At 33.4% G+C, this 17515-nt stretch overlaps 1 protein-coding gene across 1 annotated transcript in view; it reads left to right on the top strand.

The window, feature by feature from the left end:
• The window catches only part of DNAJC13 (DnaJ heat shock protein family (Hsp40) member C13), a 122133-nt gene that overhangs the window by 33911 nt on the left and 70707 nt on the right, over positions 1-17515 (top strand). Inside the window, exons 3-16 of the mRNA XM_012766876.2 lie at positions 702-777; positions 1237-1386; positions 1796-1837; positions 4377-4577; positions 6059-6265; positions 6355-6450; positions 6832-6923; positions 9402-9568; positions 9677-9756; positions 9840-10009; positions 10437-10536; positions 13743-13850; positions 14527-14682; positions 15378-15434. Coding sequence (XP_012622330.2) covers positions 702-777; positions 1237-1386; positions 1796-1837; positions 4377-4577; positions 6059-6265; positions 6355-6450; positions 6832-6923; positions 9402-9568; positions 9677-9756; positions 9840-10009; positions 10437-10536; positions 13743-13850; positions 14527-14682; positions 15378-15434 — 1702 coding nt within the window. The remainder of the gene's footprint in view (positions 1-701; positions 778-1236; positions 1387-1795; positions 1838-4376; positions 4578-6058; positions 6266-6354; positions 6451-6831; positions 6924-9401; positions 9569-9676; positions 9757-9839; positions 10010-10436; positions 10537-13742; positions 13851-14526; positions 14683-15377; positions 15435-17515) is intronic.

Below are 17515 nucleotides of genomic sequence, written 5' to 3'. Positions count from 1 at the left end.
CTTCAATTTAAATAAGTTTTTCTAATTTAATTTCCTCTTTTACCATTATGAATTCCTCTCTCTTCTAAGGATTACTGATATCCAAATGGTTTTTCTCTTTCAAATATGTTACTTTACGTAAAGGAAGTAAAGTGAGAAGTGAAAATTGCTTGTTTGTGGTGTAGGCTTCCTACTTCTATAAAATTGCACCACTTAGATGTAATAGGTAGTTGCTTAAGTAGAAATTGTTAAGATTCCAGGATATGGCTGTGACTGGCCAGTTGCAGGCCATAGCCTTTCCTTCCCTTCCATTTTGAAAGAATTAGTAATGTGCAATGTCTTTTTTTAAAATAAAAAATACCAAATGGGAAATTTGGAAAAATTTCCCATTTGGAATTTTTTAACATCTGCAGCTGATGACTTGCCATCTTAATTTATACTAACAATATAAGGTTGCTTGCTTAAGTCATCCTTTTCTATTAATATTTAGGAATCTTGTTTACAGTAAAATGATGGGTAGGTGGGTTTTAACACAAATAACATTTTAGAACATTAAAAAATGTGAAAATATAAAACTAAGCTATTTTAGTCACCATTAATTACTTAATGCATTTCTATTTATTTATAGAAATATTTCTTTTGTGTTGATATTTTTATATTTTCTTATAAAATGTCTTTTTATTTGTTTAAAACTGAATTTAAGCATTTGTCTTTCTCTGTAGGTACAAGCGTGTTTTTTCAGTTGGAACCCATGCGATTACTACATATAATCCCAATACCTTAGAAGTAACAAATCAGGTAATCATGTTAGAAAATGTTACGTATTTATACAAACTCCCTTTGAATTTTAAAAGCCAAGCTACAGCCCACTACCCTTTGTCCTGAATTCAGTACTTTTGATAGAAATGTCAAATCTGAAAGAGATTGCTGTGCTTATATAATGCTCTGCACTCAGCACCAAAAATAAATAAATAACGGGGAGGGGGGAGAATGGGCTTATTTTAGGCTGTCAAGGGTATAACTTTTTGATATATTACTTTTAGTTGTAGCTGTGTCTTTTATGTAAAATATGTTGTCTCTGATGACTAAAAGCCTTTAAAAGAATTTTTTATAGAATTGCTATAGCACATAACTTCTTGACCTCTATTTTGTAAAATTTTGCTCATTTAATCATTGATTATGAAATTAAAATAATAAAAATAAGTGCATTTTACTATATTATAGCAGCAGTTTAAAGAATCTCTTTCTTTTTGTTAGTGGCCTTATGGAGATATTTGCAGCATCAGCCCTGTTGGAAAAGGACAAGGAACAGAGTTCAACCTCACATTTCGTAAAGGCAGTGGAAAAAAGTCAGAAACTTTAAAATTCTCTACAGAACATAGAACAGAACTTCTTACAGAAGCACTGGTAAGAAAGGGTCCATGATCATAAACTAAATTTCTCTTTTTCTAATGAAATAGTTATATTTAAGTACAGAAATTAATGTTCTTAGCCCCTGTACTCACTATGCTTTTTTTTTATTATTGACCTTTAGCTTGACACTGTAAAACTTTCACTTTTCTCTGACAAACGCTGAAAAATCCTTTCTGTTTGATAGTTTGTTAGTCTTTGTAAAGCGCATATATAGGACAAAGCATTGTATGTTTATCTTGTCCTTCATAAAGTTCCACATTCTTTTTCTTGAATATTCTTCAACTATAACTGTAATAACGGTTGTTAATATCAAGGTTACCAGTTGAGGTTTTACTTGTTTTGGGCAGAAAGAGTCTTCCTTACCAGTCTGTTGTCATAACTGTGGTTATGTTTTCTCTTTCAGAGATTTAGAACTGATTTTTCAGAGGGAAAAATCACAGGAAGGGTAAATATTTAACATTTACTAATATATATTTTTGTTTGTTCAAATGTTTATCCTTATTGTAGAAATCATTTTATAGTCTGTGTGTTCCTTTTATGACAAAGCTAAAAGGAAACATCATTTGAATATCTCCTGACAGCATGTGATAAATGATGTAGTTTCACAGGAAATTCAAATAATTAGATTTAAGACTGTTAATGCTGGTTGATGGAGAAGAATCATTAGGCAAAAAAAAAAAAAAAAATACATCTGTGGAGCATTAAAAACAATACTATAATCATTCAGATAGTCTTTATACAGTATTCTAAACAGTAATACCTGTAAGCATCATACTGCTGATAATAGTTGTTGGAACATGTAGTAAGTTGTTTGGTGTAGGAGTTTCTTATTTCAGAAGTGTTGAAATTTTAAGAAGGTTCGAACACACTGAAGCTGTCTTTATTTCATGTTCTTGCATTGGATCTGTCCCATACTGAAGCTTGGCTTGGTGCACTGACAGCTTTGGGGAAGTCATGGTAGCTTATTGGACTCTTCTTAACTTTCCCAGGCCTTCTCTAGTCATGTAACAGTAGCATTTAAACTAAATCAGAGATTTCGGGAGAGGAGAAATGGAAGTTTATGCTTTTTTCACTCTCTTGACATACTGAATTTCTTTCCATGAGCATGTATTACTTTTATAATGGGGGGGAAATAATGCCTAAACTTATAGCACTGTTCATAACCCTGGCTTCTGACAAAAGGCAGGAACTGAATTCTAAAATGCTGGCAGCACCATTCCCCTGTCTTTCTGAAGCCCTTATCCTTTCTATGGATATTCTACTGCTTGTTTTAGCATTCCAGAAGCCTCGCTGATTTCAACTCTAGCAATTTGCTGGTTGCCCAGGAGCCTTTTAAAATAGCTTAATAGCAACTGGCAAGCTGCTTGCTTCTTGTTCCTGATGAGCCATGGTCAAATTTCTGTAAATCATAACTAGGTGTGCTTATTTTAATTATTTTTTGTTAGCAGGCAAGTTTTCTGTATATCTCATCTGTTTGGAAAACAACCGCATTCAAAAGCCCCATACTTATAGATTTTGTTTATAAGCTTCCCTTTGTATCTGTTTACTTCAGCCACTTAATATTTTTCAAAACTTTATGGTAGAAACAGTATCTCTAGAAGATTACCTAAAAGATAGTTCACCTAATTTTATATCAAAAGTAAGGGACGGCCAGGCGCGGTGGCTCACGCCTGTAATCCTAGCACTCTGGGAGACCTAGGCGGGCAGATTGCTCGAGGTCAGGAGTTCAAAACCAGCCTGAGCAAGAGCGAGACCCCATCTCTACTATAAATAGAAAGAAATTAATTGGCCAACTAATATAGATAAAACTCTTTCAAGATGACATTTATATGTAGGATATTTTTTTCTTTTTATACATTGAGTAGTTTAAAATTGTTTCACAAAAGTTGTAACCCAAAATGTTCGCTAATTAAAAAAGAACATATTGTCTTCAGTTAGAGTGAAAATATATATAGAATTAATATATATAGAAATTATATATAGAAATAATATATATAGATAATATGAAATAATATATATAGAAAAAATTAGTCGGGCATGGTGGCGCATGCCTGTAGTCCCAGCTACTTGGGAGGCTGAGGCAGCAGGATTGCTTGTACCCAGGAGTTTGAGGTTGCTGTGAGCTAGGCTGACACCATGGCACTCACTCTAGCCTGGACAACAAAGCAAGACTCTGTCTCAAAAAAAAAGAGTCATGTAATTGACACTTTATTCATCTTCATATTGATTGGTAGAAAACTTTATGATATTATGGGTGGGGGATATAAGGGATATTCATTACACATCTGAAACTTCATTTTATCTTTGCCTCATTTTTCCAAGAATAAAACTGGGTAGTAAATGGATATTGGCTATTCTAATCATTTCTGATACTCAGCTACTTTAATTTACAAAGGAACATTATCTAAATGGAATTTTACTTGCTAATATGATCAAAACTCTTAAGGATGATGTCCCAATGGTGTAATTAGAAAAGCCTAAGGTCAGATTTAGGCTTCAGCTTTTTTTTTTGTATGCAGAAATAAAATGTACATTAATATACTGAGGCAACTTGGGTTGTTTAAATTGAATTTGAAACTTCCCTGAAATGTGACTTTTTCATATCTAACTTGGATTAAAAGAATCCATCAATAAAATTAGAAATCTTTTTCCTGATAAAACTCTTTCAAGATGACATTTATATGTAGGATTTTTTTTTCTTTTTATACATTGAGTAGTTTAAAATTGTTTCACAAAAGTTGTAACCCAAAATGTTCGCTAATTAAAAAAGAACATATTGTCTTCAGTTAGAGTGAAAATTCTTAAACATACCCCCTCAAAAAGCTAAAATTAATAATATTTTTAACAATTTGGATAGTAGTTCTAATTATTTGTGATGTTTAGATTTTTAGTTGTTTTAGTGGTGACTGACACATTCAGTGTAACTTTACTTTATGGTAATTTTATTTTACAAATCTTAAAAGTAATACTGTTTCTCTCTCTAGAGATATAATTGCTATAAGCATCACTGGAGTGATACAAAAAAACCTGTAATTTTGGAAGTAACTCCTGGAGGCTTTGACCAAATTAATCCTGCAACCAACAGAGTACTCTGTTCCTATGACTATAGAAATATTGAAGGCTTTGTAGATCTCTGTGATTATCAAGGAGGATTTTGTATACTTTATGGAGGATTTAGTAGATTGGTAAGTAGTGTTTTATAGAAGACATTTAAAAAGGCACATGACCATTTGAAAGAAAGGAAAGTTTTTACATTGCATTTTGAAATCATATGAGTCCTTTGGGAGAGGAAGTATGGTAATAAAAGTAAGTGTAGGCTTTGGTATCAAATGTACCTAGGCTTGAAACCCACTTTGCTGCTCCCCAAAATGAGGAAAGTAATATGTATATAATTTATGTAAAATGCTTTACAGGGTGGATGGCTTAATAGTGTTTAATAAATGATGGTTATAGTTGTTATTTTCATTAGTATTATTGTCTTACCTAAAACTTTCTAAGCTTTCTTTGAAAAAGTAACTTAAAATCTCTTATTTTTAGTCTTCTGTCTTTTGCCTAGCTATTTGTGATCTGAAATCTGAATATTCATTGAAACTTTTGGAATTCATTACATATTTTTGTCTTGAAATTCTGAGTTATATATTAATATTGATAAATCGTGGTATATACAGAAGCTACTTATGATGCTGAGACACCCTGTTAATCAGTAATAGGAGTTAAACTATAGATAATGACCATTTTTTTTAAAGAAATGTGTTGCTTTTCTTAATAAAATTTAAACTTCTGATCTTGAGGATGAGCAATAGAGTTTCCAAATGGAGAGGCCCAGTTGAATTTATTTACAAGATTCCTTTTACTTGAGAATTTTAATTCCTGTAACTACCTAGTGTCTTGGGAATACTGCTCCAAGATTTAGTGTTTTGTAGATAAAATATCCTTCCCTGGGTTTCAGAGCCAAGGCAAACCTGAAACTGTTAGATACATAATAGAGTAGATAGCAGCAGAAGGGAAATAAGCAGAATGATGGAGGGCTGGGTAATCTGATGTACAAACTTTCCGATTTTTGGATTTGGAATGCTCATAATGCAAATATTCCAAAATTCGAAAAAATGAGAAATACAAAACACTTCTGGTCCCAAGCATTTTGGATAAGGGATACTCAACCTGTAGCAGTTCCTACTTTATCTTTACCTTTGTAAATACAGCCTTGGGTGTTGTTTTGTAACATCAGTAGGCCAGTGATTTATAAACATTTAAACATTCTTCAACATGATCTTGCAAGGGAGCCTACTGTGTAAGACAGATTAAATGAGAGCCGGCTTTGTGGGAAAGAATCCTGCCCTCATGGTACCCACCACCCCGATGGCTGGGCTGGTGTCCCTTGGGACCTCACCTAAGAAGCCCCAGCATTCTGTTTTGTTCAAGGTGATAAGAACAAGACCCTGAGAAGTTCGATAATTTCTATTCAGTGAGTTATTTGCAATGCTCTGTATCCCAGACTTTGTGATTCAATTTAGTAAGTCTTACAACTACAGTGCACTGCTTGTTTAACCTCAGATAGTATCTACTTCTTTTTTTTCTATTATTGCTACTTTCTTATGAGTTGATTCAATATGGTCACATTTTAGTTGTTTCTACTCTGACTTCTAAAATTTTTAAATTTGTGCAGCATTTATTTGCATCAGAGCAAAGAGAAGAGATTATCAAAAGTGCAATAGACCATGCTGGTAACTACATAGGTATTTCATTGCGGATCAGGAAAGAACCTTTAGAATTTGAGCAATATTTGAATCTTCGCTTTGGAAAATACAGCACTGATGAATCTATCACGTCTTTAGCAGAGTTTATAGTCCAAAAAATATCACCTAGACATTCGGTAAGACTCATACATTGAAAATAAAAATTTGTTCATATTATTATTTTTTAAAATAACTGTTTAATATGTCTCAATTTTATTGTTTGAAGGAACCTGTAAAAAGAGTTCTAGCACTTACAGAAACATGTTTAGTAGAACGTGATCCAGCAACCTATAATATTGCCACATTGAAGCCTTTAGGAGAAGTAAGTTTAAGCATTTAAGCATTATTAGCTTAAATGAGATTTTTTCCTATTGATAAATTACAATAATTTTCTGAATAATACTTATTCATGCCTAAGGAATGTGAAATAGGTAGAATCTGTATTTAGTTAACATATTTATGTTTATTTATCTTAGAACAATGAGTATTACTGATTTATTGTCAAAGTATATAAAGAGTGGAACTTGTTATTCAGTAATCATATGAAAATTTGAATGAGACTTTTAAACAGCTTTTAAACTCTGATATGGTAAACAAGTCACATTTTTGAATATTGACTTTTGTAAACTAAATGTGTAGTTTTTATAATGAAATATCATAAAACTAAACATCTTTTGTTTAACTTATTTTTTGTTTTCATTAGGTATTTGCATTGGTTTGTGACTCAGAAAATCCACAACTTTTTACCATTGAATTTATAAAAGGGCAAGTACGGAAATACTCTTCAACAGAAAGGTATTTTTTTTATTCATCAAGCTTTAGAGATTCTAACATATGCAAAGCAAAGTGCTGATTAACAAGGGGAACAAAGATTTATAATCTAGAACTTTAAAATTATTTAACTTGGGAAAAGATTATTGCATATTTAAAATGACTTTCATTTTTCATATTCCTAAATATCATAAAAATGGTGCTTTGATTTTAAATAAAATGATGAAAATAAAGCATTTCTGTAACTAGTGTTTTTAAAGTATTTCAAAATAGCACCTTTTATTTCATTTAGCTATTTAGATAACAGCAAGTTGCTTTTATATAAATACACTTGAAGTTAGATACTTATACATTAATATATAAGCAATTTTCCAGTGGAATATGCTTGCATATTTTTATATTACTGTGACTTGGGTCTTCCTCTGAAAACCTGTGAGCTGCTGTAACTCATAAGCTCTTACATGGTAAGCATGTATAATGCTGTTGCACTGTGAATGACTGGATCTCCCTTTAGGTAGTAAGCCATTGTTGCAAGAATGGCGATTCTTAGTTCCAGGTAGTTTTTTCATGCGGCTCTAAATGGAATGAGACTGAATCTGCTTTTTAAGTTAGTCCAAATAGTTCTGATACATTTTGCCACTTTGTATAATACAATCTTATTGAGATTTTTTTCACTTTGTATAGTACGAGCAGTAACTTTTTTTTTAACCTTAGGAAGCTTTCAATCTAAGATCAAGACTGAAATCTTAAGCAAAAGGTTGTTTTATTTTTCTGTCCTGAATTCAAGGAAAATGAACATCTAAAATAACAGTACAGATGTTCTAATCAGAGAAAGGATCTCCACACTCAGTTTTTCAGGTGTTTATGTAAATTATCTTGTTCAGTACTGAGGGTAGCCCTAGGAAGAAGGCACTGTTATTCCCAATAATGCTTACATGTGGAAAATAAAGCAACTTCTTTGTGACTTTGGGTTAAGAAAAGATTTCTTAGGTATAATACTAAAAACAATTCAGGGAAAAAAGTGATTAATTAGACTTTATCAAAATTTAAAACTTTGACACCATTGAGAAATGACAAACCACAGACAAGGAGAAAATATTTGCAAAATATGTAGCTGATAAAGGACTTCTATCCAAAATGTATAAATAACTCTTACAACTCAGTGCTAAAAAATACCCCAAACAACCAATATTGGCAAAATATTTAAATAGATACCTCTGTAGAGAAGATGTTTGAATAGTAAATATGAAAGAGTAGTCATTAGGGAAGTTAAAATTATTACAGTTCCACTAAAATGGCAAGTGTCTTTTTGATGTCAATTATTGGCAAGGATGTGGAGGAACTGAAACTCTCATACATTGTTTGTGGAAAGGTAAAATAATATAACCACTTTGAAAACAGTTTGATAATTTTGTAAAAGATTAAACATAGGCTCATCATATAATGCAGCAATCTTACTCCTAGCTATTGAAATGAAAACAGAAAGACTTACATGTGAATGTTTATAACATTATTCATAACAACCAAAAGCTATTATAGAAATAGTCCATATATACATCAGCTAGTGAACAGACAGACTAAATGTTATATATCTATAAAATAGACTACTACTCAGCAGGAAAAAATACTAAACTACTAATACAGGCAACAACTTCAGTGATTCTCAAAAGCCTATGATAAGTAAAATAAGTAATATTGTATGATTCTGTTTTTATGAAGTTTCTTTAAAAAGCTGAACAATAGAGACAGCACATCAGTAGTTGCCTGGGGCTGGGAGTTTTTTTGGCAAATGGGCACAAGCAAAGTTTCTGGGGTTATGAAAGTATATCAAAACTGAATTATGATCATTGTTGATCATAAAATTCTATTAATTTACTAAAAATTGTCAAACTAGGCCAGGCATGGTGGCTCACACCTGTAATCCCAGCACTTTGGGAGGCCGAGGTGGGAGGATTGCTTGAGATCAGGAGTTCTAGACCAGCCTGAGCAAGAGAGAGACCCTGTCTCTCCAAAAAAAATAGAAAAATTAGCTGGGTGTGGTGGCATATGCCTTTATTCCCAGTTACTTGGGAGGCTGAGGCAAAAGGATCACTTGAGCCTAGGAGTTTGAGGTTGTAGTGAGCTATGGCAACACCACTGCACTCTAGACTGAGCAATAGAGCAAGACCCTATTTCAAAAAAAAAATTGTCAAACTTATGTTTTAATTAGGTGAATTTTGTGACTTATGAATTAGATCTAAATAAAGCTGTTAACAATCTTAAAACAAAACAGACATACAGGCTATGATGCTTAAGTAACTTACACAAGGTCTTATAGCAGCAAGGTGAAGACCTCGTATTAGAACTCCAGGCTCTCTCCTAAAGCCCTGCTCTTCATGATTCCCTTTGTACCCATAGTATGTCCCTGAGCCGGTTACCTGCTAAAGGGCTTATGTTGCTTTCTAAATCAACATTTTCCTTAATTATTGATCCTAAAACTTTTTTACCTTTAACTTTGCTTAGAGATTCCTTATTAGCAAGTTTGTTGGATGGAGTAAGAGCCTCTGGTAACAGAGATGTTTGTGTAAAAATGACACCAACTCATAAAGGTCAGCGATGGGGGTTACTCAGCATGCCTGTTGATGAGGAAGTAGAGAGCCTTCATCTCAGGTTCTTAGCTACACCTCCAAGTAAGTATGATTTAAATGTATTGCATTCCCTTCCATCTGCTTAATAATAATTTAAGAATTAGGAATACATACCTGTAAATCTTTTTGAACCTTTTTATCTCCTTACAGATGGCAACTTTGCAGATGCTGTATTCAGATTCAATGCTAATATTTCGTACAGTGGCGTTCTACATGCAGTAACACAGGATGTAAGATAAATTGTATCTTAATTTGTTCGTTGTCATTAACTTTTTGTATGGAAACTTTTTTGAAATATTCTTCTTTCACGTAGGGTCTCTTCTCAGAAAACAAAGAAAAACTGATCAATAATGCTATAACAGCATTACTGTCCCAAGAGGGAGATGTTGTTGCTTCAAATGCAGAACTCGAGAGTCAATTCCAGGCCGTGAGGAGGCTTGTAGCTTCCAAAGCTGGTTTTCTAGCCTTCACTCAGCTTCCAAAGTAAGTTGTCTTCTAAAACTTCTCTTAAAGAATTTGAATAACTCATAGGAGCAAAAAAATGAACAATTTACTACCTCTGACTAAACCTGATACCTTTTATATGATGATGTGGTAGCTTTTATTCATGAGAAATGGAAAAGGAAGGCAAGTGGAGCTGAAGTGGGATATTGGTCTCATACTCACCAGTAATATTACTGATTCTTGTTTTGGTGAATTTGAATGGGAAATTACATGCCTTTTAGTTTAGTTAACCTTACAAGTTTTTCCTCTCAAAAACCATTATGAAAACTAATGTTTCAAATGTGGGATTCAAGATATATAATTGCTGCAGTAACACAATGGAAACTTAAGATGACCTATTATGTTATATTTTAATAAATAATAATAAATGTTCTGATATTTCTTTTATATGTTTTTGTTCCAAAAGGTTTCGGGAGCGTCTAGGAGTGAAGGTAGTAAAAGCACTCAAGAGGAGCAACAACGGAGTAATCCATGCGGCAGTTGATATGCTTTGTGCCCTTATGTGTGTAAGTAGTATTTTTGTTTTTTTGTTTTTTTTTTTTTTGAGACAGAGTCTCACTTTGTTGCCTAGGCTAGAATGAGTGCCGTGGCGTCAGCCTAGCTCACAGCAACCTCAAACTCCTGGGCTCAAGCAATCCTTCTGCCTCAGCCTCCCAAGTGGCTGGGACTACAGGCATGTGCCACCATGCCCGGCTAATTTTTTCTATATATATTATTTGGCCAATTAATTTCTTTCTATTTATAGTAGAGACGGGGTCTCGCTCTTGCTCAGGCTGGTTTCGAACTCCTGACCTCGAGCAATCCGCCCGCCTCGGCCTCCCAGAAAGCTAGGATTACAGGCGTGAGTAAGTAGTATTTTTCTTAAGGAAACTGTTTTTTCTTAAAATTAGCTGGTGATTTTAATGTCTGCAAACCCAGGTTTTCATTGTGTCAAGGAAGTCCACGTTTACTATATTTCCTAACTTGTTCTTATAGCCCTTTATTCAAACATTTGTTTAGCATATCCTGTATACCAGGCAATGTGCTATGTGATAGAAATACAAAAATGTTAAGGCAAATTCCTTCCTTCCTTTAAATTGCTGACAGTCTAGTAAGGTTGACATACAATATAAAGCAGCAGAGGCCATGGGATCCTGAAAAGCAGCACTTTATTTTTGTTCGGTGGTGAAGGGAAGATGAAAGATTCTCAACAGGTCTTTCTGGAAGACATTACATTTGATTTGAATCTTAAAGGCCAGTCAAGTATTTTCCAGTTCTGGGAAGGCTTTCTTGGGCCAGGGAATAGCATATACAAAGGCATGTTTGGGAAGCAGCAAATAATAAATATGGTTGTATCATAAGTTATGTATTGGGGGGGTTATGAGGAGTTGCAGCTAGAGATACATACAGATAGTAATAAGCCTTCTGAATCAGACAAAGGAGCTAGATATGTAACTTTTTGTAAGAAACAACAAAGATTTTTCAGTAAAGGAGCAGTAACATGGTCAGGTTTGAATTTTAGAAAGGATATTCTGGTAGTATGTGAAGAATAGATTAGAGGTAAAGTTTGAGGCCGGTAGGCCAAATTGTCATGTAAAAAGTGATATGCTGAGCTAGGTAGTCACAGGAGCTGAAAAAGGGGCACATTTGAATACTTCAGCAGCAAAGATCTACCTTGGTGTGATAGCTTGTACGAACAGCTTGTTTTCAGTGTAACTCTGAAGTTTCTGATAATCTCAATGTCATGTATAGTATCTGGGACTTTTCCTACATAAAGTGTTTAGGCAAGCTTAGGGGTATAGAACAAACATAAGTAATACTTGTGTGAAACCTTGCATTTATTCCCAAAAGTGAATTAAACTTTACCTATTTTATTACCTTTACTATTCTAAATAATTCCATTTAAAATAAATAGTGATATAACTAGAACATAAAATAACAATTGTATAAAGTGTCACATTAGAACAAAAGATGTGCCTGTCACTCAGGAAATTCTAACGGATTTTGGAGCTCTGTGCCAGATGTTCTTATTTAGGAAACTAAAAAGGTCTTAGGAGCTCTGTGTCAGAAACCAAGGTCAAAGACCAAATAGGAGAATAAAAGATTTTCTTAGCCTCCGTATCTGTAAGGGTTTTAGGAGCTCTATGTCAGGAACTGGGGTCAGAGACCAATGTATATTTCTTATTATTTCACATATTCCCTCTGCTTAGAACTCTTTACTCATCCTTCATTGAAAGCTCAAAAGTCAGCTTTTAAATGAAGCTTCCTATTCCTAAAAGCAGTAGTGATTTATCTTTCTCTAATGCATATTACTCTTCCTATATACATCTTCTGTGTTAGCAATTTCTTCTTGCATTACTGCTACCTCTAAACACAATGTATTTCCTTTCTCAATTTATAAGCTTCCTGAGGTCAGTGTTCATGTTTAATTATATTTTTATCCTTAATGGGCCTTATCAAGCCATTTAATAATAACTTTAATTTTTTCTGTGTTCTGGAGCTATTCTATACCACTTGCATATATTAACTTATTTAATCCTCCAACAAGCGTTATTTATAAGTTATTACTATTACATTATCTATTTTACAGAGAAAGAATTTAGGCTCAAGTATCTTGCTCAATGTCATATAGTAAATGGCAGAATAGACTTCAAGCCCAGCATTCTGGCTGCAAAGCATGTGCATTTAGCCACAGTAATATAGAGTCTTTTGTTCAATAAACAGAACCAAAGAGGAAGGAAATTCTACATATGCTGCAATGTGAATGAACCTTAAAGACATTGTGCTAGTGAAATAAGCCAGTCACAAAAGGACAAATATTGTATGATTCCAAGTGTATGAGGTCAAATTTAGAGACAGAAAGAATAGTGGTTGCCAGGGGCCGGGAAGAGGGAAAAATGCAGAGTTAGTGTTTAATGGGTGCAGAATTTCAGTTTGGGAAGATGAAAATGTTCTGGAGGTGGATGATGGTGATAGCAGTACAACAATGTGAATGAACTTAATGCCACTGAACTGTACAATTAAATGTGGTTAAGACGGTAAATTTGTTTATATACCACAATAAAAATAACAACGATGTGAAACACATACATTAAATCCTTATAACATATTAGATATTATCTATATATTTTACATGCATTATTTAAACTTCATAATGGGCCCATGAGATATAAGTACTGTCAATCCTACTTTATAGCTGAGGGACACGAGGCTCAGAGAGGTAAAGTAACTTACCTTGTCTAATGTCTCCCAGTTATAGTCTGTAGTAGAATTAGGACTTGAACTCTATACCTAACCATCATGCTGGAATGCTTTTTACTGTCAGTTATCCCAACAGTTAAAGGAGAATCACCTTGAAACAAAGAAGTATTTGCTGCTAATTTTAGTACTTGCTTTTAAAAAGCTGAGTTTTACCATTTCAAATTTAAATTACAAAATTCTAGGTGGGTGAATATTGTTGCCTTTTAATAAAGGGAGTCTGTGACTTTTGAGAGAGTACCTTGTGGGACAGTTACTTGTTGGGTAAAAGTACTTATGCAGTCTGATCAACCCTGAGGGAAATCATTACTTTGCCTGCTTGTCTTATCATGAGTTTCCTTTTTGCCTTTACACTTTGAAGGCTGTGGTTTTTAATGCTTTCGTTGTGTAATGAATATTTCTTATAAATGACTTTTGTGTGATGCCAGCACGTGGGACTGCTTATGAATGAATTATCACTGTTTTTAATCAATAGCCCATGCATGATGACTATGACTTAAGACAAGAACAGCTAAACAAAGCTTCTCTTCTCTCTTCAAAGAAGTTTCTGGAAAACTTATTGGAGAAATTTAATTCCCATGTGGTAAGTTGTAATTAAACTTGTCTTCATGGATATTTTAGGAGTACAACATGAACAATTTTTTTTCATTGCAGCTCCCAACTTTGGTCAATATTGGTCACAGTTCTGCTTGGTCATTAATAATAAAATATTTAGTCTTAGGACTATATCTGTTCATCTCATTACCTTGCAAAGCCTTTAGATTTTTGCAAGAATATTTCAGATTTTTGTTTTTTCTTTCTTTATAAATGTCATTATAAAAAAAGCGGCTCTAAAAATGAAGCCAAACCTTTGTTCCTCAGTCACTGGTAACAATTTTGGAAATGTGTATTCTATAACATCTAGAAGGAACATGAACAAAACCAGAGTTTTAGAAGTATTGCCAAAGATTACCTTTTATCTAAATAAACATTAACCTTAGTTTATACACATCTGAGGAGTCTTGATGATTCTCTTGAAATTCAATTGAATTTTAATTATATTCCTTGTGAGGTATAGTGGACAATGGATTGATTCACTACATTAGCAGAGCAAGTACTGTATTACTTAAGAGTCATCAAACTTCGAACCTCACGTTGAGACAGTAAAGTCATTATTTATGTCTGACATATAGAATAATAAAAAGGAGGACATTCTTGGTATGTGTTAACTGAGGCTTCCTGACTCTAAGTCTTTAAGGCAATTTGTTGCTTTGTTTCAGGATCATGGGACTGGTGCCCTAGTTATTAGTTCACTCTTGGACTTCCTTACCTTTGCCCTCTGTGCTCCATATAGTGAGACAACTGAAGGGCAGCAGTTTGATATGCTCTTAGAGATGGTAGCATCCAACGGAAGAACACTCTTTAAACTCTTTCAGGTGAGAGCTTATATTTTTCTTATCAGATAGCTAAGGGAACCTCTTTTGAGATCAGTTTTCTTTTTAAGTAGTATGTACATGTTTCTATACTAATGTTGACAAATAAATACAGCCTAGTACATTATTATATGAGGAGATTTTATCCTACGCATTTCTTGGTGTTTTTATATATAGCCCTACTATTTTGACTCTCTTGCCTATCTTCCATCTTAGAAGTAGCGAAAATACCATTTTTTTCTGTAGTAAGCCCAAAGTTCCCTTTACTTTATAAATTCCCAAATAAGTTGAGCTTTAGCAGAGTTCTTTATAAGCACTGGAAAACATTGGTTATTTTATACAATACTGTAATATTTATTATGTGCATATATGTATATATGATATTTATATTTTTATTTTAGTATCACTGATATGTATCATTCAAATAAATATAAGTATTCAAATAACTATATTATTAAAATAAGTACCAGCTGTTTCCTACTAAATGTAAACTCTTAATGTTTACATTATGTAAAGCTGTATTGTAAGAATACCTAAAATATTTAACCAAACTGTGATCTGACTTTGGGATTTATTCTTTACTAATTTTATGGCTTATACCTTGCATAATAACTGTATCGTCTTTAAGAGCAACAGCTAAATGTGTCAAAATAGAATTCTTTTTTATTTAGTGGTACTTTTTTCTCCTCATTTTAAAGCATCCTTCCATGGCAATTGTAAAGGGAGCTGGATTGGTTATGAAGGCAATAATAGAGGTGAGAGAATAACTTTGAAATTGTAAACTTACTTGAATATTGATTGGCTATTTTAATTGAAATGGACAAAATTGCTTTTGGTCTTTTATGGGAACCATACAATTCTCTGGGTAAGAAAAGTAACTTTAATCTTACTTTAGAAATTAGGTTCAAATTCATTGTAGAAATAATCCTTAATAATAAAATAAGAGTTTGAAGTTCTTGAGTAAGTGGAGTTATAGAACAAATAAATCTTTTTGTTCTTGCATTATGTGTTTCATTTAAAAGAATTAAAAGATAGTGTTCTTTCTCTCTTGCTCTTTGGGGTGTGATGATGACGTTATTGAAATTTTGAGGTACTGAGATTACATAGAAATTATTAATGGAGTTATACATGGCAAAGTGATTAAGAATGACAACAAAAAGTTCCTCCTGCTAAAGTCTGTTTCTAATTAAGCTCTAGAGTTCAGGACATGGTATTGTCGAACATATCATTTCTTCAAGATAGTTGCTTTACTGTTCTATGTTTTTTAAAAGATAAGATGGTGCCTGTGAGTGTCAACTGTGCACTGCAGTGTTTCTAGTGACATCTATCTAAATGGCTTTTGAATTTTTGTACTCTTTTATTGTCATAGTAACCATGTGGATAAAATACAAGAGTGCTCCTTTTGCCAAAAAAAACCTCAGCTATTATGTTATATATATGTAGCATACAACTAAGTAATAAGCACAAAATTAGTATGCTCTTAAGTAGCTGTAAAAAATGTGATATATAGGCCTTGAACTGGTTGGAGCATCAAAGTTCATTTGCATATTTATGTGTATACACAGCTAAAGGCTAATTTTCCCCTTCTAGCTAATATGTTCTATGCTCAATTTTAGTTTCCAAAGTAAGTACCACATCTGGTTGGGAATGGTGGCTCACACCTGTAATCATAGCACTCTGGGAGGCTGAGGTGGGAGGATCACTTGAGATCAGGAGTTCGAGACCAGCCTCAGCAAGAGCAAGACCCCATCTTTACTAAAAATAGAAAGAAATTAGCCAGGTGACTGAAAATAGAAAAAAAAAATTAGATGTGTTGGTGCATGCCTGTAGTCCCAGCCGGGGGGCTGAGGCAGGAGGATCTCTTGAGCCCAGGAGTTTGAGGTTGTTGTGAGCTAGGCTGACGCCACAGCACACTCTAGCCTGGGCAACGGAGCGCAAGAGTCTGTCTCAAAAAAAAAAAAGTAAGTACCACATCTTTCACTTTTACAGAGCTTGCAGTAGCCAAGGACAGTTAGGACCATGAGGCCAAATAAAAATGTACTCTTGACCTTGATCCACCAATACATTCATGTAATGTATACCATTCATACATTACATGCGGATATAATTATTGAGAGCTAATCAAAATGCTGACCTTGGCTTCAGGTATAAACCACACATGTCAGATTCGTAGCTGGTGACTAAAGCTAATATCTATGAGAAAGACTTTATTTATTTACACTGAAACCCTGGCGCATATCTTAAATTATTTTTTCTGATTGTAAAAGCAATATATGATCTTTGAAGAAAAACTGGAATGTACAGAAATAAAATACTAGGAAGCAATAAAAATAAGTTATCTATATTTTTACCATCCATAGATAGCTTTTATCAACATATCAGTAAATTTCCTCTCAGACTGTATACTGTTCAAAATAATATATGTACATTATGTACTATGTGTATGTTTGTATACATACTACATAATTCATTTGTAATAATTATACTATTTAATATGTACTTGTACTTTTTTCTCTAACATTATGAGCATTTTTGCTTTTCAACAGGTTGTCTTAAATATCACACCACTTCACTCAGTTCATAGTCCTATGGATTACCTTTGATTGGTAGTTCTGTTTATCTTACCTCTTGCCAGAGTGAGTCCATACAAGCAAAGGAACTATCCCTACATCACATCATCCTTTAAAAAAATAAAGAATTTTGTTCACCATGAAAATGAATGTATTATTAATAAAATCAAGTTAGGTTTTACAGATGCCTTTGGTAGGAATTACTGATTTCCCTAAGTCACTTTCCCCCTTTGTTGGCTGATGTATACACAGGAAATGAATCTAAT

The sequence above is a fragment of the Microcebus murinus genome, chromosome 1, assembly GCF_040939455.1.
Source record: "Microcebus murinus isolate Inina chromosome 1, M.murinus_Inina_mat1.0, whole genome shotgun sequence".
Taxonomy (NCBI): Eukaryota; Metazoa; Chordata; class Mammalia; order Primates; family Cheirogaleidae; genus Microcebus; species Microcebus murinus.
The sequence above is the reverse complement of the archived record's forward strand: the minus strand, read 5'-3'. Positions and strand labels throughout refer to the sequence as shown.